Here is a 15,150-nt window from a genome sequence, read left to right as displayed (position 1 = left end):
GTGTCATGCCACCTGCTTGCCACATCAACTGACTACTTTGCCTTAACAGCAACAAAGCAACAACAAACAATAAAAAAGCTTCTTTTGTGAGCTGTTGTATAGACAGTCTTATTGTATAACTTAAATACACAGGAAAGCACAGCTGAGCTGTTTTAAAATTCTATTAAAAACTCATTTTTTCTCTCCACATCTCAAAAAAAGCAAAGCAATTTCAAGAAAACAGAACAGACCAACAGAAAACTGTGGGGAAAAAAAGCTGTGTACTCACTGTTAAATAGATGTTAGCCAAAGTTACAGGGGAGTGAGTAAAATAGCCTATAATTAAAAGAAAGAGAACAGTGCATCAGGCCTTTACCTCAGGCTGAACATTAAAATGAGTGTAAGACTTCTTTGACAGGTCTGCGAATCATACTTCTCACAGGACTTACCTTCTTCACTGAAGTCTATGAAGTCCAACAAGCAGCATTTCCTATGAGGGCAACCAGCAGGGAAATCCAGAGGCTGGTGACATTAGGCACATTACCTGCCCACCACACAGGAGTCAGTGATGTTCTCCAAACCACCTCTCATCTGGGGAGCACCAAGCTGCCTGGCTGCTGATGACCTGCAGGTGAGTTGTGGTGGGCTGAGCTCTGGAGCTCCCCAGCAGGCAGGGGGGCTTGTGGGGTCTGGTCCAAGCTGTGTCGAGGGACACCCGCTACCTGGGTTCAGAAAGAAAACATGCCGAGAGCCAGGGAGCAGCTCAGCCCACTGGAAAGCCTTCTCTAGAATAGGGCAAAGTGTGAATGGAAGGGAGAGCTCTGGCTGCTGGGCTGCAAGCTGTGATGCTGTGGTCTCCAGCTCCAGGAGAGGGCTTGCAGCTGGGATGCTGAGCAGATGGCAGGCAGCACCTATCTGGGCTCTGTTAGCCAAGAGTGGTAACACAGATGCTTCAGCTACTCTCCAGAGTATTTAATTTCTAGGTACTTGGTTATGTTGCTGCATGTCTGACCAGCTTGAAAAAATCCCCACTTGGCCACCAGACCTTCTCTGTTATTTCTAGGGCAGCCTGGGTGCCCAGCAGAGCATTTCTGTCCAGGGGACAGACCTGTGGAGCAGAGGGGACAGGTCATCAGAAACCTCAGTGGTTTGGTGCTGGGTGTCTCTGATGGGTTTGTGCCATTTATCTCCCCCCATACAACAACCTCTTAGAAGAGAGGTCTGAACAGGTTTGCAAGAAAACACAGCAAATGGCCTGTAACAAGGCTTTCGGAGGAGGGCAAGGAGGAAAGTGTGATTGCAGAGCACACTGCTTACAAAGAGAGGAGTATGCCAAGCTCTGGGCTGCGTCCAGCAGAGGAGGGGTTAAAGCAGCTTTCAGAGCGCAGGAGCAAGGCTAAGAGGGAGTATTACATGTGCCAGAGTGTTTCTATGGGATCAGAACTGTTTACAATATAATGTGCCTGCACCTGTGGGTTGGTGTGGTTTTGCCTGCTGTTCAGTGCTTCCTGAGAAGCTGCTAATACACCGTCGCTGATGAGACCCCTGTTTTGATCTCCCCCTCCTTGGAATCTCTTCTAGTGCCTGTAATAAAAGCCCTATTAAGGAAGTACAAGTGGGTGTTTTGTGCTTCTTCGATACCTAATTTATATTTTTAACATTAAATACTCAAACACGTGCTCTGAATTTGTGCTCTTTTTTAATCTAATAGTTTCTTGCTGGAGACTTACATACATTTTGTATTACATATTTCCTTTTTTTCTTTTGTTTTTTGGGTGTTCTTGCACCCTGCCCAAATCTTATGTTGAAATTAAGAGGCATACTGAAGCCCTGTCATTCAAATTATTGATGGTAACTAGTCTGTCTGGGGGTGATGACTGTATTGAAACACTTATCACATAAAAAAAGAAGCATATGGCATTTACAAAATCTGGGCCAATGGAGAAGGAAAGGGTCATGTTCACTCCCAAAACAGGAGCAAGCATCTCCTGAGGGTTATACGTGGATTCAGTTCAGAGGGAGCTGGAGAATCTCATATACTTTGAAATCATGGGGGGTATGAAATCAGCATAAGTTACAGCTGCCCTTAGGTGCTTTCTTTTGAGTGGTCAGTGCCACAATCATTCAGCAGAGCACATTGATCTCACTGACTTTGGCAGAATTATAGAGGGTCTGTTTGCATGAACCATTGCTGAACAATTTATCTGATGTATTAATCATCTCTTAGATAAGAGTACCCAGACTGTGGATTTTTCTTGTAACCCAATTTCCCCCCCGTGGGCTTTTTTTGTTATTGTTGTTGTGTTTTCCCGTGAAATTTTTAAATTGCCTTTTTTTTTGTTTTTTAATGCTTAGGATCCCAGTGTCCATTTTGAAGCACTGCGAAGTACAGGCTACCACGCAGGAGTGCTCTGTAGTCTTCAGAGATGACAGAGAAGTGCTAGTCTCTGTTTCCCCTGACAGCAGCTCTGTTTTGGAAATTGATTTGTCTTCACGGTGGCAAATAAAAATCAAGACCCTATTTTTCTTTCATCTTCCAAATGCACATGTAAGAGGCAAAAAGTGAACATTTTATTAAGAGATTGGAAGAATTAGTGTAATTTATAGGGTTGATGTGGCTATTTTACCCACTTCTAGTAATCCCCCTGGGAGACTGTGTCTATACTGCTAGTATGGTAACTCAGGTAAGTTTATGGTGTGCTGAGGGCAGTGTGCTAGCCGCCTTGAAGATTAGGTTTCCCTGCTGTGCAGAGGGCAAGCCCTGCTTCTATCCAGGGAGCCTCCCCTCCCCGTACCACACAGCCACAGCCTTCAGGAGAGAAGGACTTTCTCAGTCCCACCTGCCTCCCTCCCCACAGCTAGTATGAATTGCTGCTGGTCAGTTTTTCTTGTCCCCAGACTATCCCAAATACCTAGAGAGCACTGAAATACATTTTGCAGAATTTCTCCATCTGCTCTGCCCTTCTCTGCAGCTCCGCGACATTGCATGCTCAACTTCCCGGCACAGTAAATGGGAATTAATGCAGAGAAGTCCACCGCTGGCCCTGACCGGCCAGCCCCTGCCCTCCAGCGTTAATCTGCTGCTGTTCTTCCTCTTTGCCCTGTGCAACACAGCATTAGAGATGGAGATGCACACTGTAACCCCTGGTTAAGCCATTTCTTGCTTCCCAATTGCTGGTGTACCCCAATAATGACTTTTTTAAAGTGGTGTTTAAACTCCAGTAATTTCCAGAGACATTTAATAGGGGGAGCCCATTCTTCTGGGCTCCTCTAAACACAATCCTGTGATGAATTCATGTTGTAGCACAAGCCAGAGTGCACACAGAAAATTTTCAGCCATTCAGAGGTACAAAAAGCAGTAATCTTAGCCTGAAACAATTGTACTGAACTGAAGCACTACTCCTTTTTTCTAGATCTACTTTTAAGATCCCTGTCAAAACAGCCCTTCAAACACATTTGATTGGGTTGGGGCTCATCACGCTGTCACCAACTCACTTTTCATTAGGCTGTTGCTCTCTGTTAGCCTAGCCAAGCAGAAGAACTCAAACACATGCACAAATTAAATCGACATCCAAACTCCACCAATATACAAAGCAATTTAAATGATATTCATTAGAGCGATGACAAGTCCTGATGAGGCTTTCAGGAGCGGAGTCCTTCAGCTTCTGCCGACTCGGTTTCATGGTCATTGAGGCGTAACTGCAGTGACTGTACCTCCAGTTTAGGAAAAAAAAAAGCTGAGAATATGACTCTGCTTCCTGACACACCTACCTCATTCTCCCTCGCTGCACAGGTTTACATCTGAGCACAGGCTTCAGGCTTTTCTTACAGTTCCTCACAGGCTTTATATTACACACACACTTTAGCAAACCCCCTTCCTTTCCCCACCACCTACAAATGCGCCAATTAAAAAGAATTCCATTTTCAAGTAATTTCATTTCACTTGGCTAGAAAGGTCACTAACTCACAATTATGAGGGCTATAAACATGTCCCCAGTTTCCTACTGTGCAAAAATGAATGTGATGTGTTGAAGCTTAATAAAGAAGTATTTTTCATTGTTAATTTATACTAAAGTTTAAAAGTTAGCCTCTCTCCATTTATATTTTTGATATTTAAAAAAAAAAAAAAAGATGGACACTATCTTCTCCACAGGGAGTGGAATAGGGCTGACAGGTCTAATATAGGCTCTTCCACAGTGCCAAATCGTTTGAAATTCATTTCCCTTGCGACCAAAGTCCTTAATTCAAGCATCAAGAGGTAAGAAAACAGAAAATTAGCGCACTATTTGGTTACAAAGCCCGCTATGCCACTTGCAAAGTTTAAGTGTAGCAGGGAAGAAATGCACATCCTCACCGCGATGTGACACTAGGAAAACCCAGCGGGAGACGTGAGGGGCACGTAATCATTTTAGCTTAGGTATGGAAGACACCACTATTAGCTGTGAAGAGCTCCACCACACATGCCCGGCCCCTGGCTGGGAAACGGCGCCATGACTGGCACTGCCTTTTTTTACTTCTTTTTGCTTGCTCTGCGACCACATTTTTTATATCTTGAAACAGGCTAAGAATGTAAAAACCATGATATACAGAAAATGCCTTGCTATATTATTACTCAAAAATTTCTTTTTTTGGCATAGCTGCCTTAGGTTGTAATTTTTAATTTTACTTTTTAAACACTCCTACAATGAAAGATAGGCACACTGGTATATAAGTAAGATTTGCAGTTGCATATTTTCATTTCAATAAAGGTTATATATATGAACTTGGTAAGTGGTCTGGACATACCCATCTATCCCAAAAAGTCTATCTGATTTTAATTCTCTTAAAAGATTATTTAACCAGAAGTGCATTTCAAGCTATAAATAAGGCGAAGTGAACCAAGCAACAGCTGCTGAGGAAGTTAATGTGTCCCACGTATATGTTGTAATATACTGCTGACAAACAAACAAACAAACAAAATGCTACCCTAACACATAAGCTGGATACTAAGCATAAAGGAAGATTGTTTTAACATGTAAAAAATGAATTTACACCACCACTGTATTTGTGTATGTACTAGATAATGAATACAGCACAAGCTACGTATCAGTAAAACTTAGTCATCTTTTCCGTGCTGAACATCTAGTTAAAATCATTGCCCCGAACCCGGGCCTGAAAACAGATTGTAACCTCACCGATTATTCCAACGCTTTCAGACATGTATAATGATGCGTTAATACATAATTCTGCTCCCTTCTGTAAATGACCCTGATTCTTTCTTCCTTCACTGGTAAAAAAATTGACTTCTTATGCAAATACTCTTCCATGAGGGCTGTAGTATCGTACTCTTCAACATATACAAGCTTTTCATTATTACAGGATAATTACTGAAAACTCAACAAAATTCACGGCTACCACACCCCGAACAACAGAGATGGCACATTTCATATTCCGAGATGGCAGTACGATAATTATTTCTTGTTCTTTCATTTACCTACAGCAGGTCAACCAAGGCACATCTTGGCACAAAGTCCCAGGAGAAGAGAATTTACTGGGGTTTTTTTCTGGAGATCATATGTATTTACTAGCAATACCCAAGGGAGTTACACATTTGTATTTCTACTGCTAAAACGGTAACTGTCCAGTCAAGTATTAAGAGCTATTTCATCCTTTGCTAAGAGGACAATCCAGTGTCTTTTTAAAAGTTGAGTAATCTTGAAACTCTTTTTGTTTTCTACTTTGCTTGATAAATTCTAGTTTTCCCATATTTCAGCTCTGTGGAGCAGTGTGGGTAACAGACTACCTAGCAAAGCTCCAACATATTCTTGTAACAAAAAGTTACACAAACAAAGCAGGCAAAAATAGTTGTAATAATTTGATATTTTTCTAGGAAATATATAAGGCTTCCTGGAGGCGTGTTTTAAAATACAAAATTTACAAAATTAAAATACAAATTTATTAATTAAATTTAGCTTTATTACCAGTCGTCTCTGTTCCACTTGCACCACAGTTACTTCTTTTTCCGTTGCAGCTGAAGTAAGAACTTGCAAAATTAAAGGAGGTTCTTCCCTTCAATACATGCCCATGTTTTTTTAAATCTCAAAGTACAGCCAAATTTTTTGCTGTCATAAAATGCAGTCATATCTGTGTCTAGCTTTATATAGCAAGATACATAGCCATATTAAAATGCAACAGATAATTCCCATATTGATAACACTAATCTGCCTTGGTTTGGATAAAAAAATGCAGTGTTTACCACAAAAGCAACTGCATAATTGGAACAATATACTTTTGATTTTAATGCAAAAATAAAATATAATGATTCTAGAAAGATTTCAGCTTCAGAAACAGTTCCTTACACTAGCTTAAAAGTCATATTTCAGTTAATTATAGATTTCTTACTCACTAAAACTTAAAGATACATTCACTGATTTTTTTTTGCTAAATGTTGACTCCAGTGAACAGCTCTCTAAGATCTGGCATATTGATTTCTTGTTGTGAAGTGAGCTGTTCAAGCTCCATTTAAGATTTTCATCTTGCATGTAGCCCTGAGCACATCATAGCACCATAAATTAGTTAAATTGCACATTTATCACAAATGTTATTTTAAGATACTGCGTAAATGTGATGGCTGGAAGATATACAGTATGCCACAACAAGCCACTACTTGGGTGGGGTTAGACCAGGGTCACCTTTATACACCTGTGATTTAAAGCTCTTCCCACCCCATCACAATTTCATTTTTAAACTCCTTCTTGAAGCATTTTGTTTTCTCTCTCACTCAATCTGCATATTTCTAAATAAAATATCAAATGCAAAGCAAAAGTCAGAACTCGGCTGCATATCCTGCATCCACACCTTCATGTTTGTCTAATAGGAAAAAAATTACCTTAACATAGCTAGGTTGGTGATTTGGTTAGCACTAATAGTTACCATGCCAATATACATATCAGTGTATGGATGAAAAGAACATTATTCTAGTTCATTGATTCTCTAAATTCTTTATAATGTGAAATCACATTGGTATGCCAGTCCTGGAGGTTCTGGAATGCAAGCTGAACTTTATTTTAATAAAATTGGGATATGCAGATCCTGACTAGCCATTCATTTGCAAAGTTTCAAGTGTATTTAAAAAATGTATTAAAAAGTCATTTCTGGTGCACATTAACAGATGTGGTTGCTCCCTGAATTTTTACCCGGTATGTCTCCTCACTGCACATTCAGACCTAGGTAAGTCAGGCCCAGGAACTGACTTTTACCAGATTAGGTGCAGTTGCATCAGTGATATTTGGTGTTTGCAATCATCGACCCCTCGTCTGTATTTTAAGAATAAGTAGAAGGAACACTGCAAAAGACTCTGTAGTCTCTTGCTTTTACTCCCTCCCGTGTCCCAGATAACGGTATTGCGTACAGAGCTTTTAGCATTACTATTATAAGTCAATGGTGCATCTTAAAAATACATTGATTGACAATATATGCAGTAATCTGCCAGTCTCCTTATGTGTGAATTTCTGGTTTGCAACCAAATACTATATTTAAGCTGCTATAATTTTCAAAGGAGGAATTCTCTGCTGTAGAGGTAAAAAGTTTGGCTGCATTTAGACTGAGAACATCTATTTGCAAAAAATGTGGACAGCCACCCAGAAGGCTTCATAAAAGACTTCAGCTAGCCAGGTTGCCTCTCCTAACTAAGCGAGGGGGACTCCTGGGATGGTACAGTCAACCAGTAAAACGGCATGCTGCAATTTTATTGCTGGAATTTGAGCTGAGGCCATAAACGTTGACACACAAGTGACCTTAAAATCAGATACAACTGTGAGCCAAAAAAGGAGGAAAAAGCCCAGAGCCCTAACCATTAATCCCAGTCACTAGGTCTGCTTGGCAGTATTTGCTATAGAATGAACAGAACACTCCGATACATTTTTGAAGACGTGGCACTGGCCTTTGCAATTACAGAGAAAGACGGAAAGAAAGAGAGAAAGACGGAAAGAAAGACAGAAAGACAGACCGACAGGCAGAAAGACAGAAAGAACCAAAGATTTAATTAGTTGTTTACTGGAAGACAGTGGATTTTAAAAAAAAATGAAAGGGAACTCTGTACACTTGACATTCGGATGCTAGTTATTACTTGAGACATGATTCTTAAGTGCTGTAATGGTGGTTTTGGTTCCCATGTAACCATCTCCAGACTCTGAGTTCACCTGACTGGCAAAAGACATTATTTACATGCATAGTAATATAGGTGCTTCGGAGATGCAAATTGTTTTCAATGGTTTTGATGGGATGACCTGTCAACACCGGTAAAAGTCTGTCATTATCACATAAATGCTCCCGCTTGTTTGCATTTGTTTGGCATGTGTTTATTCATCTTCTTTTCCCCTCTCGCTATCTGCTGTGAATGCTGTACAACAGCAAGTAGGGCCGTAAGAGGACTCCCTTCAAAATCACAAAGTTTAAGTCATGGGTCTCAAGTTCCTACTCCTGTCATCAGAAAATGCTGGGTAGATGGAAAGCGATTCTCTAAGCCGTGAAATACCCACCGGTGCAACTCGCAGACTCTGCTCAATACATTCAGGGGGAACGCGTGCGAGTAGCAGTATCTGCCTGGGTCTGAATACACAGCACAGCAAAACACCTATTTCCTTTGCCACACATTGCTTATAAACCCTGTCTTCACAGTCAGCCTTACCTGATGTTTAAAAAGGAGTTTTAACGCTCATTTATCTTTTCTGGGGGGAAAAAAAACTGTTAATGCAGCCTTTGAATAAGTGCTACCCTGCTCTTTAAATGCTAAAGTTCACTAAAACTCCAGTGATTTATGTGCAGCTTTTGACTGCCAGCACCTGGCAGATGAAGAAACCTACTCAAGCTTCAGTCATAAACAGATAGCATACAATTTAATTTTAATGTGCTCGTTAGTCGTAGCACATTTCAGACATAATTGTGAACGCAACACAAAATTATAGCAAAAAGACAATTTTAATGCTGCTGTAGAAAAAAAGGTTATATGAAGAGTCATATAATGGTGCTTCATTGTCAACAACAAAACAGGGCACAGAGTGCATTACAGTGTCTGTGCTGTTTACATGCCAATATTTTATACATAGATTCTCATATGGTGTCAGCTGTCAGTTACTTCTGCAAATTAACTGCCAAAAATGGAGACGAACAGAATCACTTAGTGTGCTGGTAACCACGGGTTACCTTTCATATGCCTAAAGATAAAGCTGCAGTATGGAATCTTGGGAGAATAATTAGGCAGAGCAAAACAGAAAGTTACCAATTGAAATAAAAAGGCATTCTACAATAGGAAATAACAACCAAGAGTGCTTATAAATAAGTAAAAGAGGTTATATCACAGAATGCCTCATAACTTTTAAGCAAAGTATTACAGTACAAACATTTTAAAGGCTTTATCAATGTTTAGGAAATACAGTACAAGTTTTTCAAATAGATTTAACCCTTTGAGCACTGAGTTTATTTTGAATTTTCTCTTTTTTTTTTTTTTTTACTAATAAATACCTTTAAAAGTTATGTTGTGCAAAACAGTTAGAATGCATGCCAGGAATGCAGTCCGTGGCTTCTGTTTCTTCAGACGGTTTAAAAAAAAACCAAACAAACAAATGATAGCAACACTAATAAATATGTATAATTTAAACATGAACCTCTATTAATATAGATGTACTGTATAGCAAAACAAAACAAAACATACTTTGCTTTAAGAATAATGTTTCTGAATACTTTATAAATGCTATCTGTGGTATCTTTCATTATATAATTTACAATGTTTGGATGTTAAAAGAAAAACCGTTAGATCTAAAAAATGAAATATACACTATATATAGGTACAGTTTATACCTGGGGCTTATCAGGTACAAAACCCACTGTTGCTAAAAATGCTGAAGAAAAAGAAAACGGTATTAACCACAATCACATTTTCCATAAGAGATTTTGAAATCTATACAATATATACATCTATGTTTCAATGTGAAAATTATATTTTTAAATTTCAAGGTGTGAGACACCTCTGCATAAATGGAGGTTCATATTAGTAATTGGAACTAAGCTGGTAAAGGTTTAAAAAAAACATATCCATACATTTTTACCAAATTAATGCAAAAGTGCTTCAAAGTACTCAGAGGGCTAAAGATTATAGGGTGAGAAATACCAGCACACTTAGGTCACATGAAAAAAGTGCACCAGAATTAGTTATAAATGCTTAATTAAACTGTCTGTTAATGCATGCAGCTTGATGCATCAGAGGGATGCACAGCAACTAAATCCAATTTACACAAAGTTCCAAACACTTACCACTGCATTTTAACCTTCATATTTTACCAGTAACAACAGCTGATTATGCACCTCTATTTAAACACTGTACAGTTATACAAAACAGTTCAGCCCAGAGCGACTCTGGAGTTAAAATAAGAACATGTGCCAAGAACTAAACAGTAGCTTTAAGGCGTCTTTGACAGTTTTCCTCAAAGCAAATTACAGTTATTTTAATCAAAAGCAAATGCTACTGCTTCTCTAACTCTGAAACATACAGAAGATGATCCTCTGGTGACTTCCCATGTGTTTTACTAAGATGAAGTTTAACAGCATGCTTGCTTGCAAAAGTCCTGTTACAAAGTTTGCACTGATAAGAAGTTCCGATATCTTCCTCTGGAGAGGACGTCACCAGTTTTTCAGACGGTGACTTTGCTTGTGCTATCTGATTGTTAATCTGTTCACTGGACAGTTTGGACAAGTCTCTTAACCTGAAACCCAGATGCGATTCAAGATGACTGATATAAGTTGAAGGAGTTCTGATCTGTGAAGCACAGTCATTACAAAAGAACACTGGGTGCCCAGTGTCCAAATTTTTAAGGAACTTAGTTCCCCCCGTCCTTCGGAGCTGGTATTTCACATTGGCTAGCCAGTGGCTAATTGTCGTCATTGAAAGTCCCGTAAACCTGGAAATGTGCATTCTTTCTTGAGGGCTCAAGTCTGACATGATGTATTTTCCCTCTGAAGTCTGCCGTAAACTAGCTGCAAACTGGGCCTGCAATATGAGCAAGTGCTGAGGGTTCCAGTTAGACTGACGCCCCTTCCTTTTCTGAGCTGGTGTACTCTCTTCTGGTTCCTCTATTGTGGTACCATCAATGTCAGATTTCTCAGATATGCTGGAAGGTGTGGAAGATTTTGATGTGTGACTTTCTGTCAGGTTCTTCAGCATATCAGATATATCTGACAAGGCATTCTCGCGTAGCGGCGAGTTTGACATGAATGACACGACTGCAGATGTCTTTGCTGTTGTCACTGTAGATGAAGAAGATGCAGAAGATGTCGATGTGGATGACAAAAGCGCTGAACCCAAAGAGCAGCTTTTGTCACTCTTGCCTTTCGTCAAATCTATGGGTTGGTCATTGTTGACATGATAAAAATAACGGTCTAAGTGGTCTGTTTTTTTGGACTGTAGAGGTGGGGTGGCCACTGCAGCCTTTTCTGCCAAACTGTTGCTCATTTTAAAAAGCATGCTCATTGGATCCAAAGCGGGCAAAGATGGCTTTGCTGCCTTCCCAAGGTGAATGTTCATGACAGACTGCAGTGCACTTAATGGATTTACAAATGGCTGTTCGGGAGGGTGATCAGTAATGATAGCTGTGCTGCTACTTAAAGAACTCACAATGGACTTAACAGGCTCTTTCCCGTTTTCCACGGGTTCTACAGTTGGACTATCCTTGCAACCATCTCTCTGAGGGACTGGGCTGTTCTGCTGGCTTTTAAGGCCACCATCATTGGAGGACTCCATCTTAAGGGGTTCGCCGACTTCACTACTGCATGGCGAAGGCGTTGCACGCTTCATTGGAGAAAGCTTTCCTTCAGGCTCTTTCATTTTTTCCTCCACTTTAGCCACCTTCTCAGTGACTTTCTTTACCAATTCTTCCATGGCGTGAAAGTTTGTTTTTGGCACAGGTGAGGTCTGACTGCTTGGTGGAGACACCAAGGGCTGGTTTTTAGTTGGTGATACTAGTTCATTGTTTCCAAACATAGGTTTTAATGGTGTACTCTTCCCAGATGAACCCAATGACAGCTTCATCATATTAGGCAGCTGATAGGCAGCATGAATGCTGGGGTAGCCACCCCAGCTTGGCGTGCCATTCTGGGCTTTGTTTATAGCTGATGTAACTGTGTTTTCTAAAGACTTCAATATATCTAATCCCCCCTTAGGGCTTTCTTCTAGGTCATTTTCAGTCAAGTAATGGTATTTTGAGGAGATATCATACTTCTCCTCATCTTCACTTGACTTTTCTTTGTCTTTCGTTTTGTCATCAGCAATGCCTCTTTCTTTATCTACTTCTTTTTTTATTTCAACGTTTAATTTAGGGGAAACACTAGAAGGTGTATTGGAAGGAGACGTAAAAGTGGTGGCAGCTAGTGGCACAGACTGGACTTTCTCATCTACTAAGGACGTTATTGTTGGTGTCGCTGGGGCTTCTATAATTGGCTTCCCTTTTTTCATGGCAGAGTTAGTGACTTTAATAAAATGTCCCGTCACCATCATGTGAGCCGTGAGTTCTTGCAGAGTGTCATGCGAACTGCCACACTCCATGCACTTCAGAATTTGAGATTTCCTCGCCTCAAAGTGCCAGGCATAGCTGGCACCGTTCTGGTGACCATAGCGATTATTTGGCGTAATGTAAGGATTAGAATTCTTTTGAAGTGCATCGTTGGTATCTGAGATTGTTGCTTTTGGTGTCCCACCTGTGGAATCTGGAGAACTTGGAAGTTCAAGCTCCAGCGATGCTTTCTTTCTAGTAACTGGGATAATTTTTGCTGCTACAGGTGTAACAGGTTCCTTCAGAGGCACTTTTTGGTAGTGTTTTGTTTTGATCATATGAACACTCAAATCCTGAAGAGATTCAAATGAATGACCACAGTACATACACTTTAATACTTTCTGGGCATCTTCTTTCCCTTCCATTTCAAGCAAAGAACGTTTACGAGGTTTGGACCATCTTTTGGGGTTATTGTTATCAGTTTCATGGTTGTCATCTCGATAATGTCCCGTTTCATTCATGTGCACTGTTAATTCTACTAAAGTATCATAGGCAGCACTGCAGTCTTTACAGCGGAATTTACTGGCTCCAGTAAATATAGAGCCATAAAGCTTACTGCTTTGTCTGTACAATTGAACTGTGCTAAAAAGACTTGGTTCAGGAAGAATTCTGCTCTGAGAAACCTGCTGCAGTGTTTTAGCCATAGCAGTCTGGTGCCAGTCAAAGCTGCCACTACCACAACTGCTGCTGCTGCTGCTGCTACTGCTGCTGCTACCATTGTTTTTTTCTGAAATCGGCTGGTGAAGGTTCAAATTGAGATTGGACCAGTAGGAATTGGAGAGGAAGTTATTATATACAGCTTTCATTTGTTCTAAACTATCAGATACAGTAGAGTCTTCCAGTGGTATTGAAACCTCCTTGCTCTCTTCCTCATTTTTAATAGAGCTGCTCTCGAAGTCTGCCATGCGGTCACTTGTCTCACTGATATGTGACTCACTGTCCATTTCATGGCTAGAAAATTCAGCTGCTGGAGAGTTTTGGTAGCTTTGGCAGTTCTTACTGAAGTCTTTTTCTGGACATGCATATTTTGCTGAAGGCTCCCCATCAACTGCATTTTCATCAGGTTCCACATCTTCTTCTACGAGTGCTGCCGCTTTTAGTTCGTCTGAAACATAGGCTATTATGAAGAGAAGAAAATATAAGTTAGTTTCTGCTGATCATACTTTTGCTTAAGTGTTTTAGCCAAAGAAGTGTACTTATTTGTAAAATTAAACAGTTAAAATTTAGTGTTTCTTCAGAGCAAGAAAAAAATCTGCTCTTCAAACATAATTTGCCACCTTATTCTTCTCAAGGGGCAACAGCTTGAAATTAAAACTAAATTTGAAATTAATGAAGCACATTCTGGAGGTGGCATTCATTTCTAAAGTAATAAATTACTTGTATCAACCTCAGAGACAGCAGTTCCTGTCTGTCAATTAATATGTCTTATGCTTCTCCTACCCCTAATGCATTTCTTAACAGACAGATTCACAATTTAAATTAAGCAAGCATTTTTTGCTCATTACAGTTTTGAGACTCAATCTTTAATAAACATAGAGTACAACAAACATCAAAAATTCCTACAAAGTAAAAAAATCCCCAGTTACGATCATCAAAAAACGAGATTTTTAAAAAGTTACCATTATTAGTAGTATCATATTTTAGAGGAGGAGATGGTAAAAGCAGGTGACACAACCTTTTGAAACAACTCACTAAGAGGAATGTGAGGATATTCATTATGGGTGTAACAAATGACCCATTCACATTTAAACATACCTTTCTCAACAAGAAAGCCCATGCAGAATTATGTCAGGAGCTAGTTCAAGAAAATTGGTATGCTGTACTCATTCTTGCTGTATAAATATATACAAGACCTTCCAGTGGACCTTACAAATGTCAAAGTGTTTGCTCTTTAGACTACTTTGTCAATATTTACTCAGCATAAGCTACACGGGCACCCAACAGGGATCCTGTCTTTCCCCCCCACCTCAAGTAATGCAACTGGTGATGTAAATCTAAGATACTCTTCCTGAATAGGATAGTTGGGAACTGACAGTAAACACATTCTTTTTTCTGTGGTGCTTCTGTGCACATACTCTACATATACTAAGTCTACCTGAGTTTTTTCCTTCAGGCAAGAGAACTATGGAAACACTAAGAGAGGGATCATTAACTGATCAAAATTATCTATTTCTATATAATGCCTTAATTTACAGCTAAGCAAGAAAGCAAAAATAGAACATGACTGTTCTGTATTAAGTGCAATTTAAAATTTTCTTGCACTCTCTCACAAGTACAATTACAAACTTTGAAAAAAATGCATTTCCAGTAGACTCTATAGTTGAAGACACTTGACTTTTGACCTTCTCTGCAACACATCTGGAATGTGTGGGTATCTGTATCTTAAACACATTGAATAATCTAGAGATTGTTTATTCAGGCAAAAGTGCAGAGAAGATAACAGTTTACACCCCAAAAAGACCTCCTTTAACCAACAGACTGAAAAATGTAGAACAGTACAGCAGACATCACACATACAGTATTGAACCTTGCAAACTTCTTTCAGGGAAAGTATGTTTAAACATTATCAGAAAATCACAAGAGATAAAAC

General features: G+C 39.7%; 1 protein-coding gene across 1 annotated transcript; it reads right to left on the bottom strand.

The window, feature by feature from the left end:
- Positions 1-10,477: 10,477 nt before the first annotated feature.
- On the bottom strand, positions 10,478-13,504 carry TSHZ3 (teashirt zinc finger homeobox 3). The gene has a single exon (XM_009320281.1). The coding sequence runs from the start codon at positions 13,502-13,504 to the stop codon at positions 10,478-10,480; it is 3,027 nt and encodes a 1,008-aa protein (XP_009318556.1).
- Positions 13,505-15,150: the final 1,646 nt, after the last annotated feature.

Source organism: Pygoscelis adeliae, unplaced genomic scaffold (assembly GCF_000699105.1).
Source record: "Pygoscelis adeliae isolate BGI_AS28 unplaced genomic scaffold, ASM69910v1 Scaffold62, whole genome shotgun sequence".
NCBI lineage: Eukaryota > Metazoa > Chordata > Aves > Sphenisciformes > Spheniscidae > Pygoscelis > Pygoscelis adeliae.
This window is presented reverse-complemented; position numbering and strand designations above follow the sequence as displayed.